General features: G+C 35.7%; 1 protein-coding gene across 4 annotated transcripts in view; it reads left to right on the top strand.

Annotated features, from left to right (window-relative positions):
* The window catches only part of UBE2D3 (ubiquitin conjugating enzyme E2 D3), a 39365-nt gene extending 19102 nt beyond the window's left edge, over positions 1-20263 (top strand). For 3 of the 4 annotated variants that reach the window (XM_004380192.3, XM_004380194.3, XM_023734740.1), the window contains exons 3-8: positions 6615-6678; positions 6767-6798; positions 12107-12184; positions 14173-14278; positions 16661-16754; positions 18790-20101. In XM_004380192.3, the coding sequence (XP_004380249.1) occupies positions 6615-6678; positions 6767-6798; positions 12107-12184; positions 14173-14278; positions 16661-16754; positions 18790-18835 (420 nt within the window). In that variant the 3' untranslated portion in view covers positions 18836-20101. Of the gene's footprint in view, positions 1-6614; positions 6679-6766; positions 6799-12106; positions 12185-14172; positions 14279-16660; positions 16755-18789 lie in introns of all 4 variants that reach the window. The other variant, XM_004380193.2, reaches the window with a different exon arrangement.
* The last annotated feature ends 218 nt before the right edge of the window (positions 20264-20481 follow it).

Genomic DNA, 20481 nt, shown 5'->3' with positions numbered 1-20481 from the left:
AGAATAGCAGCACAATTGGAAGAGCGTAGTCGGTGTCACTGAACTGTGCATGTAGAAATTTTTGAAATGGTGTATCTTTGGCTATGTATATTTTCACAAAAAAAAAAAAAGGTCGAGAAGGGAGAGGATTGACATGTTGTGGGGTTGTTATCCAGTGTCATAAAACAATATGTGTACTACTGTTTTATGAGAAACTATTTGTTCTGTAAGCCTTCACCTGAAGTACAATTAAAAAAACAACAAATTTGTGAATTCTGGAATCTCTGGCTGTCTTGGTAACCTTATAAGCAGTTTGTTATTGAATTTTAGAAGTGAATTGACAGACTGTATCAGGACAATTCTACCCCATAGTTTGTGTTTTTCATGAAGTTTATCTAGACTGATCATTCTTAAACAATTGGCCATTTCCTGACATGCATTTTGACCTTAAGGTAGAGACAAGTATTTGCTGTAGTTATTCTTCCTATCTTTTGTCTTTATAGAAGCCCATCATTATCTCAAGAATCTATAAATCCCTAGCACTGTTTTTTGTAGCCAAGTCTTGTATTCATCTTACTTGATCTGTTAGTATTAAACATAGTTGATTACCACTTCCTCTTTAAAGTCCTTTTTTTTTTTAATGTTCATGAAAGAAAGAAACCAGTTTCCTTTATTCGTTCCTTTCTTAATATTGAATTATTCCTGGGTTCACTCCTGGGACTTTTTCTCTGTCTATACTTTCTGTATCACAAAGTGCTCTTACCCAGTCTCGTGACTATGAATACCATCTATGTACTAATGACTCAGATTTGCTTCCAACTTATCCTTTTCCCCTCACTAGACTTCTGTACGTACCTGCTTGATTGACTCCACTTTCAGTCCCTGGGTGGCACAGTAGTAAGTAGTTGGCTACTAACCTAAAGATTGGTGGTTCAAACCCACCCAGCGACTCCATGGAAGAACGGTCTGGCAATCTGCTTTCATAAAGATTACAGCCAAGAAAATCCTGTGGTGCAGTTCTACTCTGAAACACATGGGATCATCATGAGTTGGAATTGATTACTTTTATCACCCAAGGTTGGAGAAGTTGGTTGATACTAAGGCCTTCATATCTAGGCATACTTTGTCGTATCAGGGAGTCCTGTATGCTTTCCCTAAAAGGGAAGTGTTTTTTACCTTTTGTCAGAAAAGGACAAAGAAAACGAGACAAGATTTTGCTTATCTTTCAGATTTAATCATGTATTGTTTACTGCACATGCGTTTCACACTAGTAGATGAGCCAAGGCAGAATGTGGAAGTATACAAAGTGACGGTCTAATAAACTCATTCTAGGTTATTTTAATGTAGCTGATACCTACCTTGGAGTCCCTGGGTGGTGAAAATGGTTAATGCGCTTGGCTACTAACCAGAAGGTTGGAGGTTCAAGACCACTCAGAGGTGCCTCAGAAGAAAGGCTAAGGGCATCCACACCATGTGGAGCACAGTTCTACCTTGACATACGTGGAATCGCCAGGAGTCCAAATTGACTCAACGGTTAACTGGTTTAATACTGCCTACCTATAATCGGAATATAAGAAATAATTGGAACATGGAATGTGCAAAATATGAATCTGAGAAAATTGGAAGCTGTCAAAAATGAAATGGTAGGCGTAAACATCAACATACTAGGCATTAGTGAGCTGAAATGAACCGATACTGGGCATTTTGAATAGGATAATCATATGGTCTGCTATGCCAGGAGTGACAAATTGAAGAGTCGTGGCATCGCATTTGTTGTCATAAAGAACATTTCAAGATCTGTCCTGAAGTACAACACTGTCAGTGATGGTATAACGTCCATACACCTATAAGGAAGACCGAGTATAACATCCATACACGTGCAAGGAAGACCAGTTTATAAATATGATGAATATTCAAATTTACACACCAACCATTAATGCCAAAGATGAAGAAATTGAAAATGTTTACCAACTTCTGCAGTTTGAAATTGATCAGACATGCAGTCAAGATGCATTGATAATTACTGGCATTGGAATACAAAAGTTTGAAACAAAGAAGGATTGACATTTGGGAAATTAGCCTTGGTGATAGAAAAGACTCCAGAGATCACGTGATAGAATTTTGCAAGACCAGTGACTTCTTTGTTGCAAATACCTTTTTTTTTTTTCAACAACATAGACAACAACTTTACACGTGGATTTCACCGTATGGGATACACAGGAATCAAATTGACTATATCTGTGGAAGGAGACAATGGAGAGGATCAATATCATCAAGCAGAACAAGGCCAGGGGCCAGTTGTGGAACAGACCATGAATTGTTCATACACGAGTTCAAGTTGAAGCTGAAGAAAATTTAAACAAGTCCACGAGAGCCAAAGTATGACCTTGAGTATATCCCACCTGAAATTAGAGGTCATCTCTTTACATTGAACACTAATGACAGAAGACCAGACAAGTTACAGAATGACATCAAGGACATCATACATGAAGAAAGTAAAAGGTCATTGAAAAGACAGGAAAGAAAGAAAAGACCGAAATGGACATCAGAAGCGACTCTGAAACTTCCTTTTGAATGTAAAGTAGCTAAAGTGAAAGGAAGAAATCATCACATAAAGAGCTGAACAAAAGATTTCAAAGGGCGGCTCAAGAATACAAAGTAAATTATTATAATGACGTGCGAAGACCTGGAGTTAGAAAACCAAAAGGGAAGAACATGCTCCCCGTTTCTCAGGCTGAAAGAACTGAAGAAAACATTTCAAGCCTCGAGTTGGCAGTATTGATGCAGGAAGCATCAAAGAAGATGGAAGGAATACATAGAGTCACTGTACCAAAAAGAATTGGCCTACGTTCAACCATTTCAGGAGGTAGCAGGTAGCATGTGATCAAGAACCAGTGGTACTGAAGGAAGAAGTCCAAGCTGCTCTGAAGGCATTAGTGAAAACAAGGCTCTATGAATTCACGGAATACCAGTTATTTCAGCAAACGTGTGAAATGCTGGAAGTGCCCACTTGTCTGTGCCAAGAAATTTGAAAGACAGCCACCTGGCCAACTGAATGGAAGAGAGCCATATTTGTGCCCATTCCAAAGAAAGATGATCCAACAGAATGCAGAAATGATCAAACAATATCATTAATATAAAACACAAGTGAAATTATGCTGAAGATAATTCAAAAATGGTTGCAGCAGTAACTTCGACAGGGAATTGCCGGAAAGTCATGCTGGATTCAGAAGAGGACGTGGAATAAGGGATATCATTGCTGATGTCAGATGGATCTTGGCTAAAAGCAGAGAATACCAGAAGGATGTTTACCTGTGTTTTATTGACTATGCAGAGGCATTCGACTGTGTGGATCATGACAATTTATGGATAACATTGCGAAGAATGGTAATTCCAGAACACTCAATTGTGCTCATGCAGAATCTGTACTTAGACCAAGAGGCAGTTTTTTAGACAGAACAAGGGAATACTGAGTGCTTTAAAATCAGAAAAGATGTGTGTCAGCGTTATATCCTTTCACCATACTTAGTCTGTATGCTGAGCAAATTATCCGAGAAGCTGGACTGTATGACCAAGAACTGCTGTATCAGGGTTGAAGGAGGATTCATGAACAACTTGTAATATGCAGATGACACAGCCTTGCTTGCTGAAAGTGGAGAGGACCTGAAGCACTTACTGATGAAGATCAGAGACTACAGCCTTCAGTATGGATTACAACTCAACGTAAAGAAAACGAAATTCCTCACAACAGGGCCATTAAACAACCTTATGATAAATGGAGAAAATATTGAAGTTGTCAAGGATTTCATTGTACTTGGATCCACAATCAACACCCATGGAAGCAGCAGTCAAGGAGTCTTTAAATGATGTATCGCATTGGGCAAATCTGCAAAAGACCTCTTCAATGTGTTGAAAAACAAGGATGTCACCTTGAGGACTAAGGTGTGCCTGACCCAAGCCATGATATTTTTAGTCGCCTCCTATACGTGTGAAAGCTGGACAATGAATAAGGAAGACCAAAGAATTGATGCCTTTGAATTATGTTGTTGGCAGAGAATGTTGACTATACATGGACTACCAGAAGAACTTACAGAAGTATAGTCAGAATGCTCATTAGGAGCGAGGATGGTGAGAGACTTGTCTCAAGTACTTTGGACATGTTATTAGGAGGCACTGGTCCCTGGAGAAGGACATCATACTTGGTAAAATAGAGGGTCATCAGAAAAGAAGAAGATCTTCTACAAGATGCATTGACACAGTGGCTGAAATGGTGGGCTCAAACATAGCAACAATTGTGAGAATGGTGCAGGACCAGGCAGTGTTTCTTTAGGTTGGGTCACTATGATTTGGAACCCACTTGACACGTAACAACAACAGCCTTACCTCCCTGAAAGAAAAATCCCCAGCAAAGGCTAAGCCAGATGAAATGTCAGGACAGTTGGTGAAAACTGGGACTCCTCCAGGCAACAAGGGTAAATAGTCACCTTAGGGATACCTTTAAATTTGTTGGAATTACCAAGTTTGGTTTTTCATATCTATGATTTAAGTTAATTTAAGGCTGTATAGTTGTAACTTTTAATGAATTAAAAGCTGTGTACTTTATATTTTGTGTTTTGGAATTGGATTCGTAGAACATGTTAACATTGATAGTTTCTTCTCCTTAGTCCTTTCTTGCCAAGACTATGTTGGTATTTCCTTGAAAATTAATGCCGTTTTTATTTAATATATTCCTTGCCTGTATCCTTGCATAGTATGCTCTTCGTCAGAATCGTTTTTGGATATCAGCTCAAAGGCTATCTACCGCCTATGAGATCTGATTTTTTTTATTACTGTGCTTATTAGAATTGATGTATTTAGTACATGATAAAATACCTTTAACACTTGAGGGCTGGGAATCTTATTTGCATCCCTGTTTTCAAATACGTGATGTTTCAGTAAATAACATGGCTAGATATGAAAATCTTTCATTCTTTATGCCATATGCAGATTAGGGGTATTTATTCAGTGACACAAAGAAACTGAAAAGTATCAATACCTGGCTTTTCCAGAACCTTAGACTAAAAGTTAAGGGGGGGTGGGGTGTGTGTGTTTTGGATGCAATTTATTTTCCTTTTATAGTAATCATAGCTTGCTTATTTCCTGTGTTAATGTATGCTACTATTTCCTACATTCTTCCACGAGGTGATTATTATTCTGGAATTTAAATTGAGATATTTAACTTCTTCCTGTTCTCCTGTACCTTTCTGGGGGGCTTTTACTGAGTATTCTGGATTTTATACTTGTGACTTTGCACTGGAAAGCAAAGATCAGAGTTGAAAGAAAATAACGTAACCAGTTTGAAAATTTATTTCCGCTTAATCCAATTCCTGCAGTTACAGGGAATAAATTGTTGTAGTATATTAAATGAGGGAGGAGAGCAATATGTTTGGAGTTTTTATAGATGTATTGATATTGGGTAAAGGCTTTACTGTATCTTTTTTGCTTAGGTATCCATTTCTTTGCTTTCTAATACATAGTCTTTTGTACATTATTATAGGTTCTTTCCAGTTTCTTTGTTCTGTTTTGTTGTTCAGACTGAATCCCAAACATTATCTCTGTTCATTATTTACACATTTTAGACAAAGGGATAAAGAAGTTAAAACAATTTCTGGGCTTAGTTGTAATTTTTTAAAATTGGTTTTGGCTTTTAATTGATTTGTGCCATAGACTGAATTTACAGACTAATTTTGAAAGTGTTGAAGGCAGCGGTGTATTAACATTGGTCTTAGCTCATTTTTAGTTTTTGATGATTGTTGAGAGCCTCATTGGTAAGATGGAGCTATGCTATCTTAAATTCGGAGAAAGAAAAAAAAAACTAGTAAAGAAACGACTTCATTTTCATACTAAATTGTCCGTATTTGTTACGTACAAGTCATGAAACAATTAGTATTTATTGGAAATCCTAGTTAAAGTGAATTGTGGAAACTGCCTCTTCTGCTAAGAGCAAACTCACCTGTTTCCTATTTAGAGAGGTAGGTTTTTTCAGGCTTAGAATTTTAAGAATGGTTGAAAATGGATGTTGAGGAAAATACAAGATTAAGTTGAGGGAATAAGGAGATTAAGCTCAAAGGGGTACCTAGCTCTTTGAGAGATTTTTCAAGTGGAAGCAGGGTCAGTAGTTTAAAGGAGTCAGTGAATCTAATGGTAAAGTATAGGTCAGGAAGAACAAAGAATTTAAGGCACTGGAAATGATGGCCTCTGAGGTGGTCGAAAAATTCAGCAAATACAGTAACAAATATTGAGAACTGCTGGGTCTTAAGTTTTTAGGCTATGAAAGTATCTGATTACAGCTATTTGAGTGTGTAAGAGGAGAGCTTTTGTTCGTGTAATTAAAAATGTTTATATATGCTTTTATGAGCCCTAACCAAGATGATTGTCTCAGCATGTGTCCATTAAGCAACTATGCCTGCCATGTTTCGGGCACTGTACTAAGGTTACTCATATATATCTCTTAATGGGATGTATCGTTAATGTGAATTGTGACTTGCATGTCCCATAAAGAATGGGGTAAAAGTTACTGGAAGCAGCTGACTCTTTTTGATTGCTTGTGTTTTTTATTAAGGTTACATGACCCATCATTTTCTGTTTTGATGTAGGAACTTAGTGATTTGGCCCGTGACCCTCCAGCACAATGTTCTGCAGGTCCAGTTGGGGATGATAGTAAGTAACTTTCAAGTTGATTTTTATGGCTGATTTCAAAAGAGCTTGTGTATTTTTTAAGTAATAACAAGAGTTTTTCTTTTTCTAGTGTTTCATTGGCAAGCCACAATTATGGGACCTGTAAGTATTAAGAATTTTAAAATTTTGCTTTTGATAAAAAATTCATCATTGATCTGTTTATAATTTTTAACTTAGTCTTTAGGTACATTGTGTAGTAATTATTCTGTTTTGAATATGCCATGGTTGTACTGCTTTTTGAAATGAATGTGACAATTTAATGAATTAATCATTTGTTACATGTACTATATATGTCTGTCCCTGCGTTCAGGTTCTAGAGTGTAGCGTTTCCATGACATACCAAATATCTCTTGACCTCAGTCCAGTTTTCCTTCATAGCAATCTAAGGCATTGTCACAGAGCTTTCTATTATTTATAGAGCCAGTTAATTTACTGGCTCTGATCTTAACCATGAGTCAGGTGTTTAATTCTTTATATCACTTTAGTTTTATAGAAAATTTGGATATTTTAGATAGAAAGTGATAATTTGAATATAGCAAAATTCCTTTTTATTCTGGGTAGGTGAAAAAACTGTATGCTGGATAATTGAATGTTTAGAATTATGGTATACCATTTAAGAGAATTAGAGCATAGTAAAACATCCAGGCTAGGACTGTATCTTGCACAATGCTTACCATTTTTTTTTGACTTGGAAGGCACTTCAGGATTTCTGTTCTAAGTTACATGTGTATTCTTACTGAAAATGTTATTTTTTTTGCGTTTTGGTGGTTTTATCTCCAAGATGACAATAATGTATGAGGTGAGATAATGGTCATTAAGAAGAAATACCACTGGAAGAGTTAGCCAGTGGTATGGGTTCAGTCAGCAACTATTTATTCAGTAGTTTTGATCTGTGATCACTTCAATTTTTCTTTTCCCCCATCAACAAATGTGAGCACCTGCTGTGTTCTAGGTGTTAAGGACAAAATGAACATAATAGACATGATTCCCTCTCAATGTTCAGGAACTTAAACTTTAGTGGAGGAGACAGGCAATTAAAACAACTGTTAGTGAGATAAGAAATAAATGATATGTCAGTGAAGTGCTAAGTAGGAGAAATTTATGAAAAATCATAGCAGGCATAATGGACTTAGAGTAAGATTTTATGCCCTAAAGGCAGGGAGATTATGAGTCAAATTAAGTCAAATAGGGGTTGAGTAATTCAGTTTAATAATTTGAAATAATGTCTGGATTATCCTAATAAAAGTTACAAAGGCTGGATTGTGTATTTCCAGTTATCTCAAGACACACTTGTATGATTTAAATTTTATTTTGTTTAGTGTTTAAAGTGCTTATATGTAATTTAGTAACAATAGTTACTTACAGTACATAGAGTTGACTAACTGGTCGCTTAACCAGTTTGGCCTACACAATGTTTTAAAAATTGGCAGTCTTCACATAAGATCCGTTTGGCTGGGCCCTTATTCTACGTAAGTAAACGTACTATTTTAGATGCCATCTTGTAAATAATGAACTGTTGTTATTACTGTGAAGTGCATCATTTGAAGAACTCATATAATTACTTTGGCTTTTGAGTGCATCGTTGTGACAAAGCATCACAGTATTATTAGGTAAATATTAGCTTATTTTGTGAGTATTCACCCTGTGTGGCATGCAGTTTTGACCCAAAAAATAAGAGTCAGTGGTGGCATAACAACCCATGAAGTGCAGATTTGCTAGGAAAACTGGATGGTAAGAAAATTACTTTTGCGTCAAGAGTATTTCTCAGATCTGTTAAAGTGATGGCAGATCACAGAATTAAAGATACCTGACTTTCTAAGGAACACAGCTTCTAATTTATGAAAATAGCATTAATAATGCAGACTGAAGAATTAATGTCAGTCAGTGACTTACTTGAGTAGCTGTTTTTTACTAATGCTCTTGCATCTGCGAAAATAATGCATAGAATTTTCAATACAATGTTGGTGGATTATGACTAGGAAATGATCTTGATAATTAAAGTTACAAAGCAAAAATGTTTGGTTTTAATTTTAAAAAATACTTTGCGAGCACAAATATTGATAAAAATTAAGCCTTTAGGAAAAATATTGATCGATTGCTGATAGCTAACTGGTTGTTTTTGTTTTTTTTTAATTTGTTTGTTGGGGTTTTTTATACCACATTAAGGGTAGTTCCCAGTATGAATGATGCAGTGAAGAGAAATTAAGCTCTTTTCATGTTGCTGCTGCTGTTTACATGTTTAATTTTTCCTTAATTGGAAATGGAACTGGCAGAAAGAGATGTTGAAATTATTTTGAGAACCATGCTAACTTCCTCCTAGTCTGTGACATAGCCATAGAAGAAAACACTCTGTCTGAATAATGTAACCTTTGGCAGCCTGAGCAGAATCAGTTACAAAAATCATTTGAAGTAAAATAATTGGTACATAGGTGTTATTTTATTGGTCCATTGGGTTATTTTTTTACGTTAAGCATGTTATGTTATTCCCTGCAAAGGCTGATGATACATGCAAACTTTACCTCTGTACCTTACTCTTTAAGGAGTTTGTAGTCGAGTGGAAGGGGGAGATAATAAGTAAATAAGTTATCAATATGGTGGATAATGGTAAGTATGAACATAAAAAGCTATAAAGGAAGAGCAGGAAGCAGATTAGACTAAAGAGTGGGGTGTGCTTATTTTTCTTAAAAGTTTATGCTTAAGGTGAACTCTTAAATGTTGGTAGAAATTAAATTAAGCAGATAGGAAAAAGTATTCCAAGCAGGGGAAATAAAAGGAAAAAACTGAATTACTACATAATACTTATTTTATATGCAGTAAAGACATGTTCTGGAGTAGAGGTAGAAGATAAGACTAAATAGATTAGTAGGGAAATAGGAGGAAAAGACTGAGTTACCCACATACTACTTAATGTATATGCAGTAAAGAGTATGTTCTGGAGTAGAGGTGGAAGATAAGACTAAATAGATTAGTCAGAACCAGATCATAAAGCGTTTTGTTTAGTCCCTGGGTGGTGCAAAATGGTTCAAGTGTTCGGCTTATTAACTGAAAGGTTGGCCACCCAGAGGTACTTTGGAAGAAAGACCTGGTGATCGACTTCTGAAAAACCGGTCATTGAAAACCCTACATAGCACAGTTCCACCTCGATACACGAGGTCTCCATGATTCGGACTAAACAGCAGCTGGTTTGATTTTGGGTTTTTTGGTGCTTAAGCGTAGGAATTTAAACTTTATCTTGAAATTTATTGTAAATTTCAATCAGGGGGAGTAACTTGTGTCTTAGACTAGTTCAGTATCAGAGTGAGGGATAAATTGGGCAGTGGTAGGGAGCCAGAGTGAAGGCAGGCACAGCAGTAGTAAGCCATTGTTCTAATGTAGTGAAAACTTAGTGTGACATCTTGAACTAAGGTAGTACTGATAGTGATTATAAAGAACAGGAGATTAATTCAAGAGATTTTAAGAATCTTTAAGATCTGATAACCACTTTGATTCTAAGGAGATGAGAGAAGAAGAATCAAGGATGAGATCCTGATATATGGCTTGAGTGGTTTACTGATGATACACAGGAAAAATGAATTTGAGGAGACCATGAGTTTGAATTTTAGACACATGAGAATCCAAATAGAAGTATTTAATAGGCATTTGCATATATGCATCTGGAGTGTATAAGTAAGCTAGAGAAAGATTTGAGAGTTACCAGAATATATATGGCAGAAGATCTGTACGAACAACCAACATTTTATGATTGCCATAGGGAAGGAGTATAGACACTGAGAAGGAGCAACTTTGACTGATGGTAGCAAAACCAGAGGAAAAAGTTTTTCAGAGATCCCATATAAATTCTGAATTTCTTAGATTCTGGTCAGATTACTGATCAAAGTATTCCTTCTTGTTTGTGTGTTTTCTTTTTGCTATCAATTTATAATAAATTTGAATGCTTCAGTTTTTTTACATGGCCTAATTAGATGATTACCTCTAGATGTTGTAGTTTTACCTCTTTGATTTGTTGAATTTTTGTATTAAATTACAACACTGAAATGCTTTTCATCTCATAAGTTCTTTATTTAACAAGTGAAGGGAAATTTGACTAATAAATCTCATTGGATTGCCTTTATTCAAAAGCAGTCAAACATAGCACTTGATTTTGTGAAGCTAGGAAGGAAAGCTTAAACAGAACTTTTGGAATTGGGTCTTGTAAAAACTTCAGTGTTCGAAATTACTTCAGTATTAGCCTGTTTTGTAAAATTGTATGCTGTTTGAAGCATCTCCAGTTTTTATTTGCCTGACACTCAGAATGGGTGTCGTGAAAAGGCTTGTGTTCTGTGTTCATACTGTCTCTAATGGAGAGGATATAATGTTTTAGGCAATTAGGAAGTGTCATAATTTCTTATTTATAACTCTTTAATATCTTTGAGTAGGCCAGTATCTTCTGTCATTGCTATCCTTTATCATTGTCATCTTAAGTGAATCTGTATTTGAATCTCCATTCTATCGTTTGCCATTTGTACACTTGACTATAAGTTATATTGCTAAGTACATTTTACTCATCTGTAAAATAGGAACAATGATATGATGTATTTCTTGGTATTGGCTAAATTAAAATGTAAAATTTCTAGCAAGTTGTTTTTCTCATGTTAGTTTATACAATCATAATATTTACTGAGGGATTTCTTAAATTGTACTGAGCAAATTAGCAAAGAGGAAGAAGTACTGCTGTAGCTTGAAAATTGGTATTTTTGGTTGAAATGGAAACGCAAACATCCTAGACTTTTTCCCCCAAATTTAATAATCCTGTGTTCATATTAATTATCTGTGGATAATTAAGTATACTTTTAGGGGGGAAAAACAACTTCTGATGGTTTTAAGTGAGAATTTTAGGGATCTGGGTGGAAATTAAACTTTCTTAGACCTATTTTGTTACTTTTGTGCTTCTGCTGAAAGTAGTAGTTGTGTGTTACCTGAAATGGCATTTTGATTTGCCAGTGGGCAGATTTGCACATAGCCATTTGCACATATCTGGCCTGCAGTGAGAAGAAATACTCTACAAATACAAGACTTTATTTTCAAATTATGGTTTGATACATAATACTGTGCATAGACTTCATTTACTAAGTATACTTTTTGCCTTTGTGGAAATCAGAATCTAGTACACTTCTGTTTCTAGTAATTTTTTAAGATATTCTTTGATGACTTATGTAAATTGAAATCTAAGTAAATTGGGATTCAGTACTACATAGTAAATTTTAATTTTTTTTCCATTTATTTTAAGTGAATTTTTTTGAAATAATTTAAATTCTTCATTGCAGTGTAAATAATTTGGATTCATTATTAGAGAAATACGTAGAAAACAGAAATGTGTAGAATATTTAGCAATGTTTTAAATATCAGAGTTAAGTAGATTTTCTTTTCACAGAATGACAGCCCATATCAAGGCGGTGTATTCTTTTTGACAATTCATTTTCCTACAGACTACCCCTTCAAACCACCTAAGGCAAGTATTTTCCCCGAAAATTGTTAGTATAGATTTATGCTTTATTTCAGAGCATTCTTAGAAATTGAGTCTGAATATCTTTGTTGAATTGATTCACTGATGCATAATACTAACACTTAACGTTTAGTTAAAAGAGCTGGGCCTAGATTTGAATTTTGTAAATGTGTGTAAGATGTGCCTTATCCTTAGAGTCGTAAAGCTCAGCTATACTGTGTGGAAGTTTGTTTTGTTTTGTTACTTTGTACAGATTTGGATTATTAACCCTAGTATTTTATACATAATAAACATCGAATGGTCACCTTCAGTATATACTTGCACATACTATGTTCATGTTGCAGTTTAGGCAGACTTTAATCATTTGGGCTTGGTTGGAGTTTGGGTTAACATACATAATAAAAGTAGAGTTAATGCGCTGAAGTGACTGGTCTACAGGTATTAAAAGCACATGGTCTTTTTAAATGTGCTTTAGATGAAGTTTTACACAACAAACTGGCTTCTCAGTCAGTACACATATTGTTTGGTGACATTGGTTGCTAACCCCACCATATGTCAGCACTCTCCCCTTCTTGACCTTGGGTTCCCTACTACCAGCTTTCCTGTCCCCTCCTGCCTTCTAGTCCTTGCCCCTGGGCTGGTGTGCCCCTTTAGTCTTGTTTTGTTGTATGGGCTTGTCTTATCTTTGGCTGAAGGGTGAACCTCAGGAGTGACTTCGTTACTGAGCCAAAAGGGTGCTTGGGGGCCATACTTTCGGGGTTTCTCCAGTCTCTGTCAGATCAGTAAGTCTGGTCTTTTTTTGTGAGTTAGAATCTTGTTCTACATTTTTCTCCAGCTCTGTCCGGGACCCTCTATTGTGATCCCTGTCAGAGCAGTTGGTGGTGGTAGCCGGGCACCATCTAGTTGTACTGGTCTCAGTCTGGTGGAGATTTTGGTAGTTGTGGTCCATTAGTCCTTTGGACTAATCTTTCCTTGTGTCTTTGGTTTTCTTCATTCTCCCTTGCTCCCAACGGGGTGAGACCAGTGCAGTATCTTAGATGGCTGCTCACAAGCTTTTAGTACCCCAGATGCTACTCACCAAAGTAGAATGTAGAACATTTTCTTTATTAAACTATGTTACGCTAGTTGAGCTAGATGTTCCCCGAGACCATGGTCCCCACAGCCCTCAGCCCAATAATTCGGTCCCTCAGGGAGTTTGGATGTGTCTGTGGAGATTCTATGACCTTGCCGTGGACTAGTTTTGCTGGCTTCCCCAGTATTGTGTACCCTTCACCAAAGTTACTACTTACCTGTTGTCTGTTCAGTGTTTTTCCATCCCCACCCCTACCCTCCCTTGTAACCATCTAAGATCGTTTCTTTTGAAAAGCACATGGTCTTTGACTTCTCAGAGCTATTGACATAAATTCACTTACGTGAATAATTGCAGAGGATGATAGATGTAGGACATTGGCACTTCACTGTAATTTGTCTTTGGAATTCCTGTTCAGTCATGTTATAGGTGCAACATAATAGTTCCTTTAGATGAAACACCTTTGTGATACTCAGATTTGTTCTTTATATACTCTGAAAACACAGATTCAAATACTACATACCTGACGTACTTAATGATACCTTAAAGTTAATAAGCTGGTCTATAAATTTTGGTCACATACGGAAATTCCTTATTTTGGAATGAATGTATACCTTGCAGATTGCTCTTCAGTATTCTGTATGATAAAGCCAACGTTAATTCCATATCATTGATACTGAAATCTTTGCCCCAAAATCATATTTTCCATTTTAATTAAAACAGTCTGGTGGGATTTTGGTCAGAATTTTAAAACCAGTTTTTGTAATTTTTGCTTTTTTGTTTTTATGTGTATAAACTAGGTACTGGCCATTTGATTTTCCTAAATTGTGACTTAATTTTTTAAGCCTTGCTAAAAGTCTCTTATGTTTAGGAGTGCTTGTTTTTATTTGGGAAAAAATACTTAAAGGTTTTTTATTTATTTTAGGTTGCATTTACAACAAGAATTTATCATCCAAATATTAACAGTAATGGCAGCATTTGTCTCGATATTCTAAGATCACAGTGGTCTCCTGCTTTAACTATTTCTAAAGGTAAAATACGTTTAAAGTAAGTCTTGAGCTGCTCTGATTTTTTAATAGTCGAAAGAGTTTCATTTGTGGACCTACTTATCTGACTCTTATCTTTCTGCTAACTTTTTGGTAAGAGGTGGGAAAGGAGAGTAAGAAGTAATATCATTTTGCTTTTTCAGCGGTATTGATTAGTGATTTTGTGGGAAGAAGTTAAAATTCAAATTGGTATGTGTGGTGGGTGGTTACCGTTACCACAAATACAGCAAAGTTTATAGATTTCTGTACTGTTTTCAATCCCAAGCCACCTGTACATCTCGTTTGCTTACTTGTTGCCTTTTAGCTAGAATGGGATCATATAGCTAAACTTAATGACTATAGAGTTTTTAAATCTTGAGGTTTCCATTGTAGAAAACATCTGTTTTTGCCTTCCTGTGTTTATTTTTAGATTGGTAGGTTGTTCCTACCTAATAACAGTCTAAAATGATAGACTTGGAAAGGTCTCTTAGGTCAGTTCTGATCTCCTACTTGTAGTAGGGATCCACTGTGTGACATGCCTGATAGGTTGTCCAGTCTCTGCATGAGTATACTAGATGGTGAATGGAGTTCCAGTCCATCTCTTTCTCTTTTCTGAATGACTCCAGTGGCTTTTGTCACTTTTCACCCCACAAATAGAATCATCCACACACAAAACTACTTAATGGGAAAGAAGGTCTGCCTTCTAATAATTTTCAGTTTTTGATATTAGCATTTCTTAGGTACACAGAATAGATTTTTAATGTTGCTGATTATGGTAGTGGTTCGGATATTTGCTTATACAATGCATTTGAATCTCCTAGAGAGGCTGTGTAGCATTTCCCAAACTTGTATTTGACTAGAATCACTTTGTGGGGAGGAGGGAGAAGAGAATGCTGCTTTAATTCTTTCAAGTGTTAAAACATGACAGAATTTTAGACCTGCTCTTCACTATCTTGTATGTGTTCTAGTTTCTTGTTTCTCTTCAAGCCCCCATACCTAAGTACTAAATTCCAAGTGTTTACCATTTGGGGGAGTTCTAGTTTCTTGTTTCTCTTCAAGCCCCCATACCTAAGTACTAAATTCCAAGTGTTTACCATTTGGGGGAATTCTGTATACTGCAATATATATTTCTATAAATGCAGGTTGAAATTTTTGTTAAACAGCTAGTTATTTTGGCAGCCATATTTTGCTAATTCATTAAGCTAGCAGTGACAACTGAAGCTCCCTGAGTTACCATATAGCTAGGTCTCTTTTATTCTGTAATTCTGTAGCTTGATGCCCCCGCCACACACACACTTGGATTTAAAATTATATTTGTAGCTGTCAGAGTTAATGTTGTATTTTTTTTTAAAGTGGAGTCGCTTTGTCTCTTGTGATACTGCTTTTTTATATAACATCTTGCATGGTGACTGTCACGTAATAGGCACTCAGACTGAATGCAGTGTATGCCTCATTATGCTTGGTAACTTCTGAGTTGGTATGTTGAACAGTTAAGGTTAAGAAAGGGAGCTGAAGGTTCACTTAGTACTGGAAAGATGTAGGCATTCCATTTAACCAGTACTTTTGAGGATATAAGGAACCCTGGTGCTGCAGTGGTTAAGTGCTTGGCTGCTAGCTCTGAAAGATCCGTGCTGCTCTGCAGGAGATGTGACAGTCTCCTTCCAAAAAGATTACAGCCTTGGAAACCCTATGGAACAGTTCTTCTCTGTCCTAGAGGGTCATTATGAGTCAGAATTGACCTGACAGCAGTGAGTTTGGTTTATTTTGGTTTTTTGTATTTTTTTGGCTTGGAGATATGGCTTCTGTTTACACATTAGGTTGATCTCACACCACTGTGGATCACTTTAGAAATTCAAGGAGATAATGGGAGTGGGGGCTGTTTGAGTTTTTGTAAGAAATTTCCCCAGGGCAGGGCAGAGTGGGTATTTTATCATACTTCATAGCTAAGAATAATACATAGCATACGTGTGTTTACTAGATGTTCTTAAAGTTTTGTGTTTTTTTTTTTTCTCTCAGTTACAGAGAAAATTTGTTCTCTTAACTTTTGATTACTTAAATTCTAATGCTACCTACCTATTTTAAAAGTATGGAATAAACTAATATGCTATCATTTGGATACCTTAGAACCTCCTGAATTTGGGAACATTTTTATAGCTAGTTAGTACTGGACTTGATGCCAGCAAAGCTCAATTTTTTAGCATTCGTTATTTTCCAGGAACTTCCCTCTTGCAGTGCAAAATCTCTGTAAAGCTTTGTCCCGTGGAAATTAAGATATAAACTTAATAACCTTTCCTTTGAAGACTGAAGTTTGAGTTTTAAAATACTCTTTGATAACTTTTATTTATCCCAATGCCTGATGTTGGATAATAGACATTTGTTTTCTTGCAGTTCTTTTATCCATTTGTTCACTGCTATGTGATCCGAACCCAGATGACCCCCTAGTGCCAGAGATTGCACGGATCTATAAAACAGACAGAGATAAGTAAGTATAAAAGTTTAAGGAACTAACATAAAAAGTGGTTTTACTTAATGAGTTAGGTTTATACTCTGCTGTAAGTTGTGGCAGTGTCAAGAAGACTTGATGCTAATTTCTGGTAAGATTATAGTTGAAATGTGCCAGAAAACTAGTTATTGAAATGTGGTCGTTTAAAAAAATTACTAGGTTTTAGCTTATGTAACAGTGAATAGCCCCCTTAAAGTGTTTTATTTTCCTAATGTGTTTAACACTGTTTCTTAAATTATTACCAGGTTTTGGAGGAGAAAGCAAATTTTTCTTTACCCCAGTTATATTTTTGGAAAAAAATTGGTACTGTTGTAAAAATAAAATTGATCTAAATTTCTCAAGTGTTTGAATTATCTTTATGTTCGACTTCACCATTATAACCTCCATATGTTATAATTAATGCGAAGTATACTTGTTCAATTAGGTACAATAGGTTAGCAAGAGAGTGGACAGAGAAATACGCTATGTTGTAGGGTAAGAGGATCTGCACTCTATGGTGCGCTTATTCATGGTCCTGCCAGCACTTGAGTGCTGCATGCTTTAAGGCACTGTATTAACTAACAAAAGGTAACAGATTTGGCAGTTTTCTGAAAACTGTATTTAACTGCTTGGTCTCTCTGTTAGCTTGAAAGTGTACCAGTTAGTTATTGTTGCTTGAAGGTAGTCTTGCATGGCAAAGAAATTTTATAGTACTAGTAAGAAATGGAAAATTCAGTAGTATTTTTTTCAAACTACCATGATATTTAAATTTTAACTTAAAGACTTGTAATGTGGTATGTGGTTAGTCCAAATTTTGCCAATAGGTAGTAATGTCAGGAAAAAACACTTTTAAGCCTAAGCATCTAAACTAGATGTTTATTACTGACAAGCATGCATTAGCGTCAGCTATACTTTGTGGCTCTCTGTACGCTAAATGAAGTCTGTTTTAACTGCTGGCTTTTTGAGAGGATATTCTTAAATAGGTAACTATTAATAGAATGTGTATTTCTTAAAATTTAGAAAAGTAGTTGAACTACGTTTAATTCTTGGTTTGAAATGAAGCTAGTTCATATTTTTTTAAGTTTAAACTATAAATGTAAATTTGAAAGTTCTCCTGTGTCCTTTGCTACAAATTTATCCCTTAAGGTTATCACTGTATTTTTTTGTTGGGGTAAGTAGCTTGAGGCATGGGTATAATTCAGAGAGAAATTGATAGCATTTATTGTTATTAGTGATTTTCCTCAGTAATAACCTTGCTTTTGTGTGAATTACCTGTTGATCTTTTTAACAAAGATGCCCAGCATCTACTTCTAGCAATTCCATTCAGCACGTCTCTGGTGAGGCTTATTAACTCCAATCACCATACTTTTTAAAAGTAACACACATAGTTCTGATTAACTCATAGCACTCCCACCTACCTCCTACTGAAGAACACTGTTCTATTATCACCCTCCCCAGTGTCTTAACTCTTCTGTTTGTGCCTTAAGTCTCTAAGGCATTTTCTTCCGTAGTAATACTCAGGGCCAAGTAACTTCTGCGTTTCTCTCAAAGTCTAGAATTAAGATTAGTTTTTGTTTAGTAATTGTATTCTGGTTTTGATGGAAATTTTTATTGATGTACAGAATGTGTATGCTATTCTAACATGAAGTCCATGCTCAAATGAAAAAGGATTTTTTAAATGTTCATGTGTCAGAATGAGTATTTTATGTAATTTTAGAGTTTCTAATAGAACATTAGCTCAGTGGAATGGAAGAGAAAAAAGATCTTTGATTTTTGTTAGCCTCCTCACTTCTCAGTGCCACATTCTTGTGCTTTTTAAAATAATACTGCTTTCAGAGCATAGAACTCTTATCGCCCACATTGCTTTGAGTACCAATGCTATTTCTCCCTTGTTGGCTTTTATTCTAATCATAGCCATTAGAGAGGAACTCCGTGATGAGTCTGGTGGTGAAAAATAAATCTTTCTTCCCCTTTTAAGTATTAAGAATTCTTTATAACTTTATTTTAAATTTTTAAATAACCTCTTTATTTACAGGTACAACAGAATATCTCGGGAATGGACTCAGAAGTATGCCATGTGATGCTACCTTAAAGTCAGAATAACCTGCATTATAGCTGGAATAAACTTTAAATTACTGTTCCTTTTTTGATTTTCTTATCCGGCTGCTCCCCTATCAGACCTCATCTTTTTTAATTTTATTTTTGTTTACCTCCCTCCATTTATTCACATGCTCATCTGAGAAGACTTAAGTTCTTCCAGCTTTGGACAATAACTGCTTTTAGAAACTGTAAAGTAGTTACAAGAGAACAGTTGCCCAAGATTCAGAATTTTTTAAAAAATGGAGCATGTGTATTATGTGGCCAATGTCTTCACTCTAACTGGGTTATGAGACTAAAACCATTCCTCACTGCTCTAACACGCTGAAGAAATCATCTGAGGGGGAGGGAGATGGATGCTCAGTTGTCACATCAAAGGAAGCAGCATTACTCTAGCAGCATCCACTCTTGTTTAAGCCTTCCACTGTTAGAGATTTGAGGTTACATGATATACTTTATGCTCATAACTGATGTGGCTGAAGAATTGGTATTGAATTTGTAGCATCAGCAGAACAGAAAATGTGATGTATTTTATGCATGTCAATAAAGGAATGACCTGTTCTTGTTCTACAGAGAATGGAAATTGGAAGTCAAACACCCTTTGTATTCCAAAATAGGGTCTCAAACATTTTGTAATTTTCATTTAAATTGTTAGGAGGCTTGGAGCTATTAGTTAATCTATCTTCCAATACACTGTTTAATATAGCACTGAATAAATGATGCAAGTTGTCAATGGATGAGCGATCAACTAATAGCTCTGCTAGTAATTGATTTATTTTTCTTCAATAAAGTTGCATAAACCAATGAGTTAGCTGCCTGGATTAATCAGTATGGGAAACAATCTTTTGTAAATGCAAAGCTGTTTTTGTATATACTGTTGGGATTTGCTTCATTGTTTGACATCAAATGATGATGTAAAGTTCAAAAGAGTGAATATTTTGCCATGTTCAGTTAAAGTGCACAGTCTGTTACAGGTTGACACATTGATTGACCTGATTTATGCAGAATTAATAAGCTAATCAAATAGTGTAGCTTTAGTATGCTGCACATGATACTGGCAGCCCTAGAGTTCACAGATGGACTTGGGACCCAGCAGTTTTGAAACATGTATATGGAGTTTAAGAAATTTATTTTCCAGGTGCAACCCCCATTTAAAATTTTCCTTCACCTTGTACACTTGGCAGCAGAAACAACCATAAAATGGGAATAATAATGGGTCAAAATTTGCAAAATAAAGTACTGTTTTGGTGTGGGAGTTGTCATGAGGCTCTGTTGAAGTGACTTTACTATGTGGGATATTGAGTATCCATTGAAATGGATTTGTTCAGCCATTTACATTAATGAGCATTTAAATGAAACAGATATCATTTCAGGTGACTTAACATGAATGAATAAAAGTCAATGCTATTGGATTTTGTTTGACAAGTGCTATCTGTGCCACTGATTTAACTTCTGTAGTAACAAAGGCATTATCTTCACCCTTCCTAATTCTGACCCTGTAGTTTTGCTTTTTTTCTAGTTATTCTGATTTGTCCATTGCTTTATTGTAGTCCTGTATTCTATTTCTAGCACATCTGTGACTCTTCTCCATTTCCATATTTTTGCACTGCTTACACAAACGTGCAGTTTT

Source organism: Trichechus manatus, unplaced genomic scaffold (assembly GCF_000243295.1).
Source record: "Trichechus manatus latirostris isolate Lorelei unplaced genomic scaffold, TriManLat1.0 scaffold00071, whole genome shotgun sequence".
Taxonomy (NCBI): Eukaryota; Metazoa; Chordata; class Mammalia; order Sirenia; family Trichechidae; genus Trichechus; species Trichechus manatus.
The sequence above is the reverse complement of the archived record's forward strand: the minus strand, read 5'-3'. Positions and strand labels throughout refer to the sequence as shown.